The following is a 14,628-nucleotide window of genomic DNA, read 5'->3' as shown; positions in this document are numbered from 1 at the left end:
AATTGTAGGCTAGTAAAATTCTCTCCATGTAAGACAAAAATGTCTTGCACTGATCCCACTATTCTTTACTGCACTTGGATACTTACTTGTGACAGTGTTATTTGAGGCAGTCAGTGCTGTTAGTGTATTTACATCCCAGAGGAATATCTGTCTGTCCAACCCAGCAGATGCTACTAATTCTTTATCTTTTGCATATGCTAAGGCTTTCACATAATCCTACAATAAAATATATAAAGAAATGTAACAAAATGGAAGAAGCATGATACATGCAAATTTAAGACACTTCAATTCAACAACAAGAACTGTTATTCATTGTATTTTAGACATTACCTTATGGGTCCTTAATGTTGACATGCAAAATCCTTTATGTGCATTCCATACTTTAACAGTAGTATCAGATGAAGCAGAGATCACTGTAATGAAAAAGTCACCAGAGTGTATATCTCAGCAATAACAGAGTGGATTTGTGTATTATCTTTTTACTGCCAAGCAACTTCCATGTCTAAATCTAACTACTCTAAAATGCACACAAAACTATAGAAGACCTGGTGAAACAACAGCACCAGAACACTAATTGTTTCACCTCACAGCTTTGTAAAGTACTCTCCCATCAACATAGCTACCAATTAAAGTTAATTTTCTGCCTAATATTGGTGATGTTGTTACCCAGCATGGTAGGTTTATAGGCTTTATCTCACACATTTCATTTAATTCTATTTTTAATATCCCTTGTAAAGGACTTTCCATACTTTTGTGAAGCAGTAGGTCTATTAATCTTCAGATAAACACAGCTAACCTATTTACATGGCTTAGACTATTGAGGCTGTATGTGAACTGTTGTGAGAATATAAATAAATATTGAACATTAGGATAAGCAAATGATTTAAGAAACAAGTCACATACTGTTCAAAAAGTTACTTACAGGTTTTGCCATTACAACAGAGTACAATATCATTCACCCAGTCTGTATGATGTTCCATAGAGGCTATATAGGGGTCTTGCTGCAATTTAAAAGAAGAAAAGAAAAGAAAAAAGATTTATCCTAAGTTCCTCCTCCTATTTCACAGGAAATCTCTTGAGCCCAATCATGAACTCAGCTGATCTCCTGAGGCTATTTGTGACCTCTATATTTCAGAGCAATTACTTTCAACAGCAGGTTGAGAAGGAACATTACTTAGTAGATTCAGGAATGAAGCCAAACATGACTTTCCATTATATTACTGTCAGTATTTTAAAAAGCTATATACCAACTCTAGGAAAGCAGATGACTCTGCTTATCTGAAGGACTTCTTCTGGGAACTGGTATATTTCCTATTGGCCAACCCCACAAACCACTATAGCTTCTCCTAGATCCTAATGGTCATCTTTAAAAGAGAACCCACAATCCCAGAAGAAGCCAGGTGATAAAAGTATTCAGATACCACAGCAAGTTTATAAAGTGCTTGGAAATATAATACTAATGCTGAGGCCTGTATAAAAATTTACTGGCTATTTTGACTACACCCAACATTCTAAGAGGAATGCTTTAAACTAACATCCAGACTCAGTTTACCTTGTGTTGGTTGACACTCCATATCCTGATGATGGAGTCTCGTCCTGCTGTAAAAAGTCTATTTAATGCTGGGTCCAGCTGCAGTGCATTTACTCCATTCCGATTGTACTTCTCCACCTCATCTCTAATTACATAGGAGACCTAAAATGTGTTGACAGACATCCAATTAAAGCATTAAGAAGCTACAGAGAAGCATTTCACCCTACCCATTTGTTCTTGACACTTTCCATTTGTTTTAACAGTATAAAAAGCATCAATATCCTATGTATCATACACAGATAACCAAGTAACAGGGATACTTAAAATGGTCACAATCCAGCAAAAATACCAATGTTAAAGTGAGGAAGGTTACTCCCTTCCATTTGGGTATACATCACCAAAATGAGATATTATAAATTTCCTATACTTTATGCTAGTCATACATATTTCATTTATTGTATGCATTCTTTTATCGGGTGTCTAATGGCTTTTAGTCAAATACAATAAATGAAATATGTACATCAAGCATACAGTAAAAACAAAAACATTTCCTCCCCCGAATTTATGAAAATGATAGAGCAAGAATGCATCTGCTGAACTGAACACTTTGCATTAAACAAGAACCAACAGATGTCATGACCACACAAATTTGCTCTTTAAAAGGGGAGTGTGATGGAAACGCTTCTCCATGACTAAGTAACATGTTGCCAATATGCAATCTTACTGCATGTTTCTATGGCCACTGGTACTGCATTCACCACAGTGGCAGCAAAAAACAGTCATTTCACATTAAGGGGGAGGTTCTCCTCCTATTACAGCAAAACAATGGGCATCACCATTTTACTTTCCCATAGCTGTTACTAAAGTATGCTGTTTGGTGATGCTCACTATATGCATGCACCTTCAAATTGCCAGCCAATTTACTGCAACGCCATGAATTTCACAGGTTTTTCTTAGGCAAGGAATAATCAGTTCTCTCCTCTGAAATATAGCACCTAGTATTCACTGGCAATCTCCCATTCAAGTACTAACCAGGGCTGCCCTGCTTAGCTTCCAAGATCAGATGGGATTTGGTGCCTTCAGGGTACTCAGGAAGCTCATTGCCTACAGCCCTCTAAACCCAGCGCATCCATTTTCCTTCTGATACTAAGGCACAGCTTCTCCTCTATTCCACTATTAACTTCCATGTCTCATCCATCAAATGTTTTAAGGAAGTCATTTCTTACCTGAACTTTCCTCACACTCTTCTTTCCATCTGCATGAGACATATGACTATGAAACATATTTGCATTTTCTTCAGAACCTCCTTCCCCCCCCCCCCCCCAATAGCCATTTCCTAAGTACTTGTTCTCATACTACTCTTCCTTCAGGTTATCTAAGGTCCAAAACACACTGTAGAAATAATCTAGTTTGAGACTGCTTTAACTGCCCTAGCTTAGTGCTAAGGAACCCTGGGAATTGTAGTTTATTGTGGCACCAGAGCCAGGGCAGTTAAAAGTGGTCTCAAACTGGATTATTTCTGCAATGTGTTTTGAACCCAAGTGAAGTACACCCCACTCTTCATATGGGCTCACTGAACTTGAGCCCCTGTCTTTTAATTTTCTTAGTTTCTATCCCAGAGAAGCTGGCAACTGTGTCCTACTCACAGAAGCAACACTACAGACAGTCCAGCTGCTAGTTTCCACGCTCTAAGTACTGTAATACAGTATTTACATATTTCAGTACCAATCAATTCCCACAAAGGCAAGAATGACAGGAAGAGGACATTTCACAGGATTCACATAAATCCTCTTTATGCAAAGATAATATTGCCAAGAAAGCCCTATGGGGTTACCATAAATAAAAAATGACTTGGAGGCACACAATAAAATGTCTTTAGGCATTAAGGAGCTCCTCCACCACCGAAAAATCACAAACTTCATTTCATTTGTGCAGTAAAAGCAGTTTACTGTATATAGTCAGAAGTCAGACCATGCAAAGATGCGAACAGCATTTTGAAAACAGATGGTACATATGTAATCCATTCAATTTTCACTCAAAATTACTAGCGAGCATTTGGAATTCATGTATCTTAATTTTCCATATCAGAATAACAAATCCATGTGTGTCTTCCAGGACTAAGTGGGATATCTGAAGCAAATTCTCTTCTTCAAGCATATACTGTACAGGCCAAATGGCTAAAAGGAAGGAATGGCTACATGGATATTCCTTTGTACCCTCTTAACTGATAACAATAACAACACCTTGACAAAATGTAGGCCTGTGAGTCTAACATCATAACCGCCCCCCCCCCCCATTTCTCCTGTATGATTTTTAACACCTTTGCCTGATGAAGAAGCCAGTGGTGCTTTGAAAGTTTGCATAATATATTTTGTGCATTTTGGTTGGCCCAATAAAAGTACTGCTGTTTTCTGGATTTTGTATGTTATTCTACTGTTAATGGTCTGGAATGTACACTGCTGTAACCATTTAGTTTCCTTTTAATCATTAATAAATGCTACCTTTTCCAAACAAGACCAATTTCAGCAACTCAGTATAAAATCCATGCCCACTTCTAAACATGCAACTATTTAAATGTATAATTCCTTTGAAAGTACACTCCACTTAGCAGCTCTGCAATGGCTCTTTAAGTGACATACTGTATGATTCAAATACAATTTAAAGCAATTTGAAATAGTATTTCAGCAACAGGCAATTATGGTTTGGAGTAAGACTGGGCACACTGGCCCTCTGAACTCTATTTACAACTCCCAATAGATGATTCTCTCAAGATAATCTAAAGTATAAACAGTTTGGGAGAGATACAATGAAGCTAAACATTAATTTCAAACCTGACAATAATAATTGTATGGCTAAATCAAATTTCTCAAAGAACATTATCTGCTTTGATAATCAATTCATCCATGCTGTACAGATGTAAGTAAAGCTAATTTGTAACTGGCTCCAAATTTCATTATTAATTAATAATTAATTCATTATTTTCTTATACTCACAAATTCTTCTTGCTCTTTTCCTTTAGGCCAGTTTGCTAATGCCTGCAGCCATCATTTTCTGTCACTATGCCACTAGTTTTTAATTAAGTAGTATAAAATGATGTTAATTCTAGTCCAACCTTTGCATTCATGCCAAAATCACTGCAATTAGAAAAAGCACTTTACCACTTACAGGTAGAAAGGAGTATTGCCAATTCAAGGACAGAATTAGTTTGGGAATGGAGGTGGGAGCAAAAAAGAATAAAAGGCTATGTGGCAGAAGCTACACTGTGCAAAATTCTAATACTTTCTTATTCAAAATGTAAGTTATGAAGTCTAGGCTATGGACCAAATATTTGTGTGTCCCTTCTACACGAAAAAGAAGGCAGTGTATACCTATTCCAAAGCAGCTTATGGTTTCAGACAGGTGCTGACAAGCATTGTGTTGCGGTTTAAATGTTGGATTACAACTCTGAAGACTAGGGTTCAAATCCAGAACACAACTTATGGGGTTTTCTGGAGAGAAATACTTTTGACTTGGAAGATATGCAGCCAGATGATTCCTCACTCTACAAGTGTGATCTGCCACAAGCTGTTGCAGTATGGAATACTATTGTTTTTTGTGGGTTTTTCAGGCTATGTGGCCATGTTCTAGAAGAGTTTCTTCCTGACGTTTTGCCAGCATCTGTGGCTGGCATCTGAAGATGCCAGCCACAGATGCTGGCGAAACGTCAGGAAGAAACTCTTCTAGAACATGGCCACATAGCCCGAAAACCCACAAAAAACTATGGATGCCTGCCATGAAAGCCTTGGAATACTATTGTTTAGGAGTGCAGATATTCCATCTCCCTCCTTTCATGTCAGTCCACATTCTGTCCACTAACCATGCTCAACCCTCAATGGGCTTTTTGGAGAGAGCATTTCTCCTCAGGGTTTTTTCTGCGGAAATGTTTTGTTCTCACCAAAGTGTGTTAGTGCCACATTTCTTCTCTTTGATGCTGTATTACACATAAAACACTCAAAGAACTCAGCTGACCATTAGTATATACCATGGATGGAAACAATAGATGATCTGCAGCTTAAAATGTCACACAATTTCTAAAGCCCTAGATGTGCTGATGCATTAGGCTAATAAGCTTTATAGATACAATTGCTCCCACAATAGTGTAGTACATAATATGGAGAGAGGCCATTAGTCCATTTATTCCAGCACAAATTTCTAAGCAATGCACCTAACAGCTGCTAATGAGAATAAGCATCAGCAATGCGCAATTTGCTAACTATTGGCATGAAATTCCAAGCAGTCACATGCTTATGAGTAGGATGTTTCATATGCATCCCTGCATTATGTAAAGATTTGATCAGTGATCCAATTTTACCTGTACAGCAAGAAGGGGCTAGAGATGAACCCAAGTCCTCAAATACCAAATGGACGTTTTACATCCCTTTGCCAGTGGTCTACAAATACATTATTTGTCTCAATATCAATATCCCTCTCGAAGTCTTCCAAAGTTCTAGTCTTCTAGGGGAGAGTACAGGAGATTTCTCTTACATTCTGTTATCGAGAAAAGTTGTTGTTCTGTGCCTTCAAGTTGTTTCCTAATTATGGCAACCCTAAGGTGAACCTACCATGAGGTTTTCTTGGCAACCTCTAGAGGAGCCCTGGAGGCACAGTGGTTAAATGCCTGTACTGCAGCCATTCACTCAAAACCACAAGGTTGCGAGTTCAAGACCAGCAAAAGGGCCCAAGCTCGACTCAGGCTTGCATCCTTCCGAGGAGGGAGCTAAAATGAGTACCCAGACTGTTGGGGGCAAATTAGCTTACTTGCTGTTCACCGCTATGATCTTTGGAATAGCGGTATATAAATAAAACAAATTATTAAATTAATTAAGTTTCTTCAGAGGGGGTTGCCATTGCCATCCTCTGAAGCTGAGAGCATGTGACTTGCCCAAATTCATCCAATGGGTTTACATGGCCAAGCTGTGATTCAAGCTCTAGTCTCCTGAGTAATAGTCCAGCACTCAAACCACTACACCACACTTGCTCTCTATTGAGAAGACTAGGACCAGCAACAATCTATCCTATAACATAGGCTGGTTATACCTCATATAGAAGACCCAGACTTTCTTCTAAGGCCTCTGTGTTGCTTGGAAGGGCAAAGGGGAAAGCAGAATTGTCTCTGCTATGCAGTGAGGTCTGGAGATAGGGAAAAGTGGACATGTGAACAAAAAATCTGTCATTTCCTCAAGTTTTCTGAGAAGTATAGCTCAGTGGTGGTCTGTGGACAAGTGCCAGGCTGAGAGCTGTTGGCTGCCTGTCTATGGCAAGCTTCCTGGAAAGAAACAGCCAGTCAGCAGTAGCAAATATGATGCTGATTCCTGGCACACTAGGAAAGAAATACTGCTAGTCCTCCATATCATATGCATTCAGAAGCATTGGTATAGGCGACTGTGTATGTGCCTTGAAATTGCCTGTTGGCTTATGGGCACCCAACGATTTTCATAGGTTTTTCTTAGGCAAGGAATACTCAAGGGGTGGTTCTGCCAGTTGCTTCCTCTGAAATGTAGCTTACAGTACCTGGTATTTGTTGGAGAGCCAAGAATTAACCAGGGCTGATCATGGTTACCTTCCAAGATGAGACAGGATCTGGTGCTTTTAGGGTGACTTTGAAGACAAACAATTCTCTTGTCATTTGTAAATGGGCTTTAGAGAAGGGAAGAAACTCTCACTATCGCTTTCCTTCTCTAAACTGGAATGCAAGGAGTCCTTCAGAAGCAGGTGGGAGTCCTCCCTGCTGTGACTAAAGGAAATGTGAATGCCTGTCTAATGTTACGTTTTGTACGTTTGCATCCAACTGTATTCTTGATGTACAAAAGGGAGCTAACAAAAAAAGATAGAGAACTAAAAAGATAATTGTATAATTACACTTTGACAAAATATGTAGAACAGTCAGCAATAAATAAACCTATCTGCAGTCACACACTCACGCCCCTGAATAAAGAATACCACCTCTCCAAGGGCTGCAGACAGGATTTGGCAGACTCCAGGGCAGTACAGACTGGCACTTTGTGCCGGCCTGACTGAGGAGTAGGGCTGAACTAGGGTTGAGTGTCCACATGCCCCCAGCTCTAGTTCCGCCGCTCAGCCAGCGTCATGACACGCACTGTGTCCAAATGGCGTGCACCATGATGGCGCCCTTGGCATGCAGTGCCCAATGGGTGCTGGATGGAATAGGCATCATCATGGCATGTGATCGCACCAATGATGCCCTTTCCAGGAAGCTGCCTAGAGCGTGTGGATGCTGCAGCACCGATCCGGGGCAAACAGGGGCGACGTTTAGCTGCCCATCTGTATAGCCCCTCCATCAGCAACTACATCAAGAAGTCACATGATAATGAATTAGTAAAATTAAAACTCAAAAAAAAAAGTGGGTTCCCCTATGAAAGATATTCCATAGTGTTGGTGTTAACTGCCCTCAAAGTGACCTCAACTCATGGCGATCCTGTAGATGAGACATCTCCAAGACATTCTTATCTTCTACCTCTCTGCTCAGGTCCTGCAGACTCAGGCCTATGGCCTCTCTGAGTCCAACCTTCTGGCGTGTGATTTTCCTCTTTTTCTACTGTTCTCTAGCATTTCCTAGCATTATTGTATTTTCTAATGATTCATGCCTTCTCATGATGGAGCCAAAGTACAACAGCCACAGTTTAGGCATCCGGCCTTCTAGCAGTAGTTTGGATGTGATTTGTTCTAGAACCCATTTGTTTGACTTGGTTGTCCACAGTATCCTCACCACTCTTCTCCAACACCACAACTCAAATCAGTTTTCTTCTTATCCATTTTCTTCACTGCCCAGTTCTCACATCCGTACACAGCGATGGGGAATACAGTGGTACCCCGGGATACGAATGCGCCGCCTTACGAAATTTCCGGGTTACGAAAAAAATCCTATTAAAAAAACTGTTCCGCGTTACGAAAGTTTTTTCGGGTTACGAAAAAACTTTTGGTGCTTTTCGGCGCTATTTCGCACCAAATCGCGGCTTTTCCCCATTAGCGCCTATGGCAATTCGGCTTGCGAAAGCCTTTCGGGTTACGAAAGCGGCAGCGGAACGAATTAATTTCGTAACCCGGGGGACCACTGTACAGTGATTTGGCTGGTTCTAACTTTAATCCTCAGTTGTATATCTTTATACTTTAGGATATACTTTCATAACTGCCCCTCCTAGTTCTAGTATTCTGATTTCTTGGATGCAATCTCCATTCTGATCAATGTTTGCTCCGGGATGAATCCTTGTAGATCTTCCACGGTCATTATTTTTGTTTCTTTGATATCCAACATTAATCCAACCATGGCACTTTCCTCTTTGACCTTCTCCAGTAACTGCTCCAGGTCTTTCTTTCTACTAGCAGTATTGTCTCATCTGCATATCTTAGGTTGCTAATGTTTCTTCTTCCTACCTTCACTCCTCCTGCCTCTGAGTCTAAGCCTACTCTGCGTACAATGTTTTCTGCATACAGGGTGAATAACCAGGATGACAGTATGCAGCATTGCCTGACCTCTTTAGGAACTATTCTGTTTCTCTATACTCATTTCTGACAGCAGCCTCTTGAACTGAGTATAGGTTATGCATCAGGACAATCAAATGTAGCGGTACTCCCATTTTTAGACCATTTCACAGCTTTTTGTGACCCATGCAGTCAAAGGCTTTGCTACTCTAAAAAAAGGGAGGGGGCTCTTTTTGTGCTCACTTGCTACATCTCACCTGGAGTAAGAATCCAAAACAGAATCTCTGAGATAGCTCAGAATGCACTCTTGGGAAGGTGTGGGAAACAATTATCTTTAAGACATGTAGGCCAAGGACCATTTAGGACACGTAAGCATATTGAACTCAGAAACTAATGGCTGGTACAGACAACCCTAAAGGGGTGGCTTGATGCTGCCACTTTGATCTCCCGATTGGGGACGCAGTAACCACATGCCGCAGCCCTGATCTGCTGCTTCTTTTTGGGCCAGAAAAAAGCTGCCCTTTCTGCCATGGCGGTGCCTTTTCAGTGCTTCTGCGGCATATAAACGCTGCACAACTGTCTGCCACCTGAGTGTGCGGGCAGCATGACGCTGGCTTTGGGGCAGCATCAGGTGTGTGGCATCTTAACACCACACCCCCATGTCACTGTGTTATGCCAGTCTGTTTTGCCCCCATGAAAACTAATGAAAACAGATACAAGTATATCTTCAGCCTCAATTGGGATGTTTTAAATTGTTTTAGAAATGCATCTTGTACTGCTGCAAATCTAAAATACCCACAAACAAGCTCCTTTCCGCTTCTCTGTTTTTACTCAATTTGTGTTAACATTCATCTTCTGAGTTTATTGTTACATTCAAGAGTTAAAAAAAATAATCAAAGAATCTAGTATATGGGAGTCATGGTTCAGGAAATCTGAATTCAGATTAGTTTATTCAATTTATATTCAATTTTTATCTAAATGTTTGTAATGAAATTGGCATGCAAACATCTTAACCATATTAGAACACAAGTTCCAATATGGTTTGTGGTAAAAAAAAAAAGGTTCTTACCCCTCACAAGCAGAAAAGCAGTTGAGCGTATGTGTGGTTTTTGACTGAACAAGAAGCAAAGGATTAAATCACCTCTCTGTTTCATAAAGTTACAACATTTAAAAGCGAGGAAGGAACATATATCTCCATGCAAAGTTCATCACTGTTAATAAAAAGATGCTGAAACAGCTTAAAATAAGGATAAAAGGCAGCCTAATCCTATAAGAAGCTTGGAATGTGGGACTATATCACCAAGTACTAAGGACTGGAAGAAATATCCCGAGTTGCTTCACACATCTATGTAAATTCTGATTGAGAGCCACTTTTGAGAACCATCTCTTGCCTTACATATAAGTCAGAAATACATACTACACAAAATGAAGTGGATGAAGAAATAAATCCTAGATTACTCCACTTCAGACCTAAATCCAGCATGACTACTTAACATAAACCTTCAGCACTCTACATTGGGCAAACAGGCCACTCTCTGTGCCAGAGGAAAAAGGGACATAAACTTGACAATTCAAATGGGAATATACAAATATCAGTTGTTGAACACTCCAATATTTCTGGACTTTGCATCTTGGAGAGCAGAAGAGCAAAAAACCTCAAAAGGAGATTGGAAAGAGAAACAGAAGAATTGGGATATATCCAGATTCCAGTCCATTGACAGTGGGTTGAACAGAGAATGGATTATAAGACCAGCTAATATCCCAGCCTCCTGAAGGCTCTGTTTTATCACATCTCCTTTCTGGTTCCCAGACAGTATCACACAACATGCCAAGAACTCTTTCCACTATTCATAAAGTCCTAAATGGCTTGGGCCCAGGGTACTTGGAGGACCGCCTCTCCCCATATAATCCGCCCCGCACTCTCAGGTCGGGTGAGAGACATCTTTTAAGAGTTCCAGATGCTCGTTATGTAGCATCTCGGAGGGCTTTTTCTGTTTCAGCCCCACAGCTCTGGAACTCTCTCCCCAATGAGCTCCGTACTACCACCTCCCTTGATGCTTTTAAGAGGAATTTGAAGACCCACTTATTCCGCCAGGCTTTTCCCCCATGAGCCTTGTTGTCACTTTTTTCCCCCTTCGCGATGTTTGATGTACTCTAATCTCCTCAGCCATTTGTATGGGGTGTTGTTGTTGTTATTTTTTATTATGTTTTTTGAATTGTAATGTTGTGGGGGGGTGTTGGGGGTTTATGATGTTTTTAACTGTTTTATCAACTGCTGTACACCGCTATGATCTATGGAATAGCGGTATATAAATAAATTTTATTATTATTATTATTATTATTATTATTATATGGTTATCCACTCATCTTAGATTAGGCAATATCTTTTCTCTCACGTTCCCCTACGAGACCATCTTTAAAACTGAACTAGTCATCAGCATACCCACCTTTTGCATTTCTATTATTCACTCACCCTGCCCGTTCACAGCCATGATACTTTTCATGCATCTGATGAAGTAAACCCAGTCTATGGAAGCTATGCCACAAACATCTCTCACACAGTTAGTCTCAAAGGTGCTATAAGATATCTTGCAGTGAATGGGACTTCCATCAGAACTGAGGTTCCATTGATAGTGGCCTGGGACAGATGGTCCTGAAGCGACGTGCCGCTGGCAATAGGGTTAGGGACCCTAACCCTAGCACAGCATGGCGGCAGCATCATGGTGACGTCCTGTCCACATGGGTGCCACCATCTTGACATAAGGGACGTGCAGCATATACACGTTGCTTACGTCACCGGCGTGCCAATGGCGCACTTGTGATGTGCGCCGTAAAAAACCCATTTTGGGGGGATACTTTTTACTCCAGAGGGACGCTGCGCCGTTTGGCTGCTGTGGCGTCCCTCCAGCGGAGGGAGACAGGCCGCGGGTCTTTTTCAGAGGTATGTACCCGGCCTTAGTCACTCCGTTCTAAATGGAGCTAACATTAAATGTAAGCCCAAGACTGCAGGTAATCCATTTTCCGTGTTCTCTTCACAAAAATACTGCCTTGGTAGCATTTCTATTTATCCCATTTATATACCACCAAGGAGCTCAAGACAGTATACAGCTGGCCAGCCATTTGCATGGGGGATCCATTCCAGATCCCCCCCCAACAAAAACAGAAAAAAACACCATAAGAATTAACGGAAGTCGCCCCTCCACACATAATCGAGGCCGCAGACCTCAGATCTGCAGGTTAGCAGGGAGTGACTGTACAAGAATCTCGTCCTCCTTTCATGCTCACATCAACCTTGTGAGTCCAGTTAGGCTTAGAGACAGAAAATGGCCAAAGGTCATATAGTGCCCATAGTAAAACTGAATTTAGTTTTCTGGAGTCTGGCATTCCAGTTTCATATACCATAGGAAGAGTTGGGGAGGTGTGTGTGGAGTGAGAAGCAGCAGCACTTAGAAATGGACACATTTCCTTCTTCCTAACACAACCTGAAGCGTTAAAAATACAAAATGTCACTTTCCAACCCTCCAAGCATGAAGAATGAAAAGGACCCAAATGGATAGGATCTGGAAGTCATGCTCTATGAGGAGTGGCTTAGGGACCCAGGAATGTTTAACCTGGGCCTGGAACAGATGCCAAATGAAGCAGCTTCCAGCCGCTTTGGAGACACATGTCTCCAAAACATTGAAATGCCATGCTGACACCATAGAGGAGCTGGGATAATTCAGCTCCTGGTGGAGCAGGTTGGGTCCTGCAGCCGCAGCCCACTTTGGAAGAGTCAGCACCATCCCGATCCACTTCTGGCCAGAGCGGACTTGGGCCAAACCTTCCTGCCTTTCTGCTCCAGCCCCCAGAGAAGAGAAAGTTAAGCGGAGACATGATAGCCCTGTATAAGTATTTGAAGGTGTGTCACACTGAGGATGGAGCAAGCTTGCTTTCTGCTGCGCCAGAGAATAGGACACAATGGATGCAAAGTACAGGAAGAGAGATTCCACCTCAACAATAAGAGCTGTTTGACAGTGGGAGACACTTCCTCAATGGAGAGTGAAGCCTCCTTCTTTGGAGGCTTCAAAGAGAGCCTGAATGGCCATCTGTCGGGGGTGCTTTGATTGCGAGCTTCTGTATAACTGAATGGGGTTGGACTGGATGGTCCTTGTGGTCTCTTCGAAATTTAGGACGCTATAACACACATTGGACCCCTGAACAGACAGTGTGGTGCAGTATTTGAGAGCTGAACTAGGATTCTGGGAGATGAGCATCTGAATCCCTGGAGGACTGGAGGACCCTCTGTCAGCAGTGTTTTGATTGTGTCTTCCTGCCTGGCAGAAGGGGCTGAACTGGAGGGCCCTTTGGGTCTCTTCCAACTCTAGGCTTCTACGATCCTAAAGAGCAAAGATATACAACTGAACACTAGAGTTAGAATCGTCCAAACCACTGTATTCTCCACTGCCATGTTTGGATGCGAGAGCGGACAGTGAAGAAACCGGATAAGAGGAAAATCAGCTCATTTGAGATGTTTTGCTGGAGAAGAGCGCTGAGGAAATCTTAGATGGCCAAAGAGACAAAGAAACAGGTAACTGAAGAGATCAAGTTGGACTGGATGCTCTTGGGGTCTCTTCCAACAGTAAGAGTCTACGGCTGGAGTCAGGAATATACTTACCAACATCATAGATTCATGGAGTTGGAAGAGACCCCGAGGGCCATCCAGTGCATCCCCATTCTGCCATGCAGGAAATCCCAATCAAAGCATCCCCATTGACAGATGGCCATCCAGCCTCTGCTTAAAGACCTCCGAGGAAGGAGTGTGTTCCACTGTCGGACAGCCCTTACTCTCAGGAAGGTCCTCCTAATGTTGGGCTGTATCTCTTTTCCTGTACTTTGAATCCATTGCTCCAGGTCTTATTCTCTGGAGCAGCAGAAGACAAGCTCGCTTCCTCCTCCTCAGCATGGCATCCCTTCTAGTATCTAAACAGAGTGGGAATAACGGGAGGCTCGCTGTCCCTCCCGACGCTCTCCTTCAAGGAAGGCCTCCCCGGCCTCAGCCCCTCGCTCTTCCCGCCAACCCGCCTCCTTCCTGGCCGCCTCCCGCCCCTCAGAACCTCTCCCCGGCCTTTACGGAGCCCTCGGGGCCCGGCCTCTGGCCCTCGGGGGCCCCTCCTCGCCCCGTCCTCCCAGCCGCCTTCCGCCTCCCTCGCCTCCGCTTCCCGCACCTGCACTTTCCGCCGCCCCGCCGTGTTCTGTCGGTGATGAGCCGCCATCTTGCATGTTGACACTCTATCGTCATGTCCGGGAGGGAGGGACTTGAACCGGCCCGGAAGTCCCACCCTCAGGCGCCGCTATCCACCGCCTAGCCCTCCTCGCTGCCCAAACGATACAGGCGGAAGAGGGAAGAGAGAGGGGCGTGGCCTGCGCGGTTGCCACGGCAGCCGTTGTGACGAGAGGTTTTTTCTCGCGAGACTTGGCGCGCGCGCTGCCCGTCGCTTGCCCCTCACTCACAGGAGCTCTGTGGTGCGTGTGGAGCCGGTCGCAACCTCCCGCGAGACTTGCTGCCGTCTTACTCGCGAGACTTGGTCCGCGCGCGCTGACCGTTGCTTTTCAACCTTTTGGTCCTCTACAGTTTTTTT

The 14,628-nt window shown here is 42.8% G+C and overlaps 1 protein-coding gene across 3 annotated transcripts in view; it reads right to left on the bottom strand.

The window, feature by feature from the left end:
* The window catches only part of LOC149310080 (WD repeat-containing protein 48), a 31,010-nt gene extending 16,612 nt beyond the window's left edge, over positions 1-14,398 (bottom strand). The window contains exons 1-5 of one of the 3 annotated variants that reach the window (XM_089533650.1): positions 14,215-14,398; positions 1,553-1,693; positions 923-1,001; positions 331-413; positions 87-216 (exon numbers count right to left, since the gene is read on the bottom strand). In XM_089533650.1, the coding sequence (XP_089389776.1) occupies positions 87-216; positions 331-413; positions 923-1,001; positions 1,553-1,693; positions 14,215-14,262 (481 nt within the window). In that variant the 5' untranslated portion in view covers positions 14,263-14,398. The remainder of the gene's footprint in view (positions 1-86; positions 217-330; positions 414-922; positions 1,002-1,552; positions 1,694-14,214) is intronic. The other 2 variants (XM_089533649.1, XM_089533648.1) reach the window with 2 other exon arrangements.
* Positions 14,399-14,628: the final 230 nt, after the last annotated feature.

This window comes from Sceloporus occidentalis, unplaced genomic scaffold (genome assembly GCF_023333645.1).
Source record: "Sceloporus occidentalis isolate IW3139 unplaced genomic scaffold, rSceOcc1.0.p SCAF_7, whole genome shotgun sequence".
NCBI lineage: Eukaryota > Metazoa > Chordata > Lepidosauria > Squamata > Phrynosomatidae > Sceloporus > Sceloporus occidentalis.
This window is presented reverse-complemented; position numbering and strand designations above follow the sequence as displayed.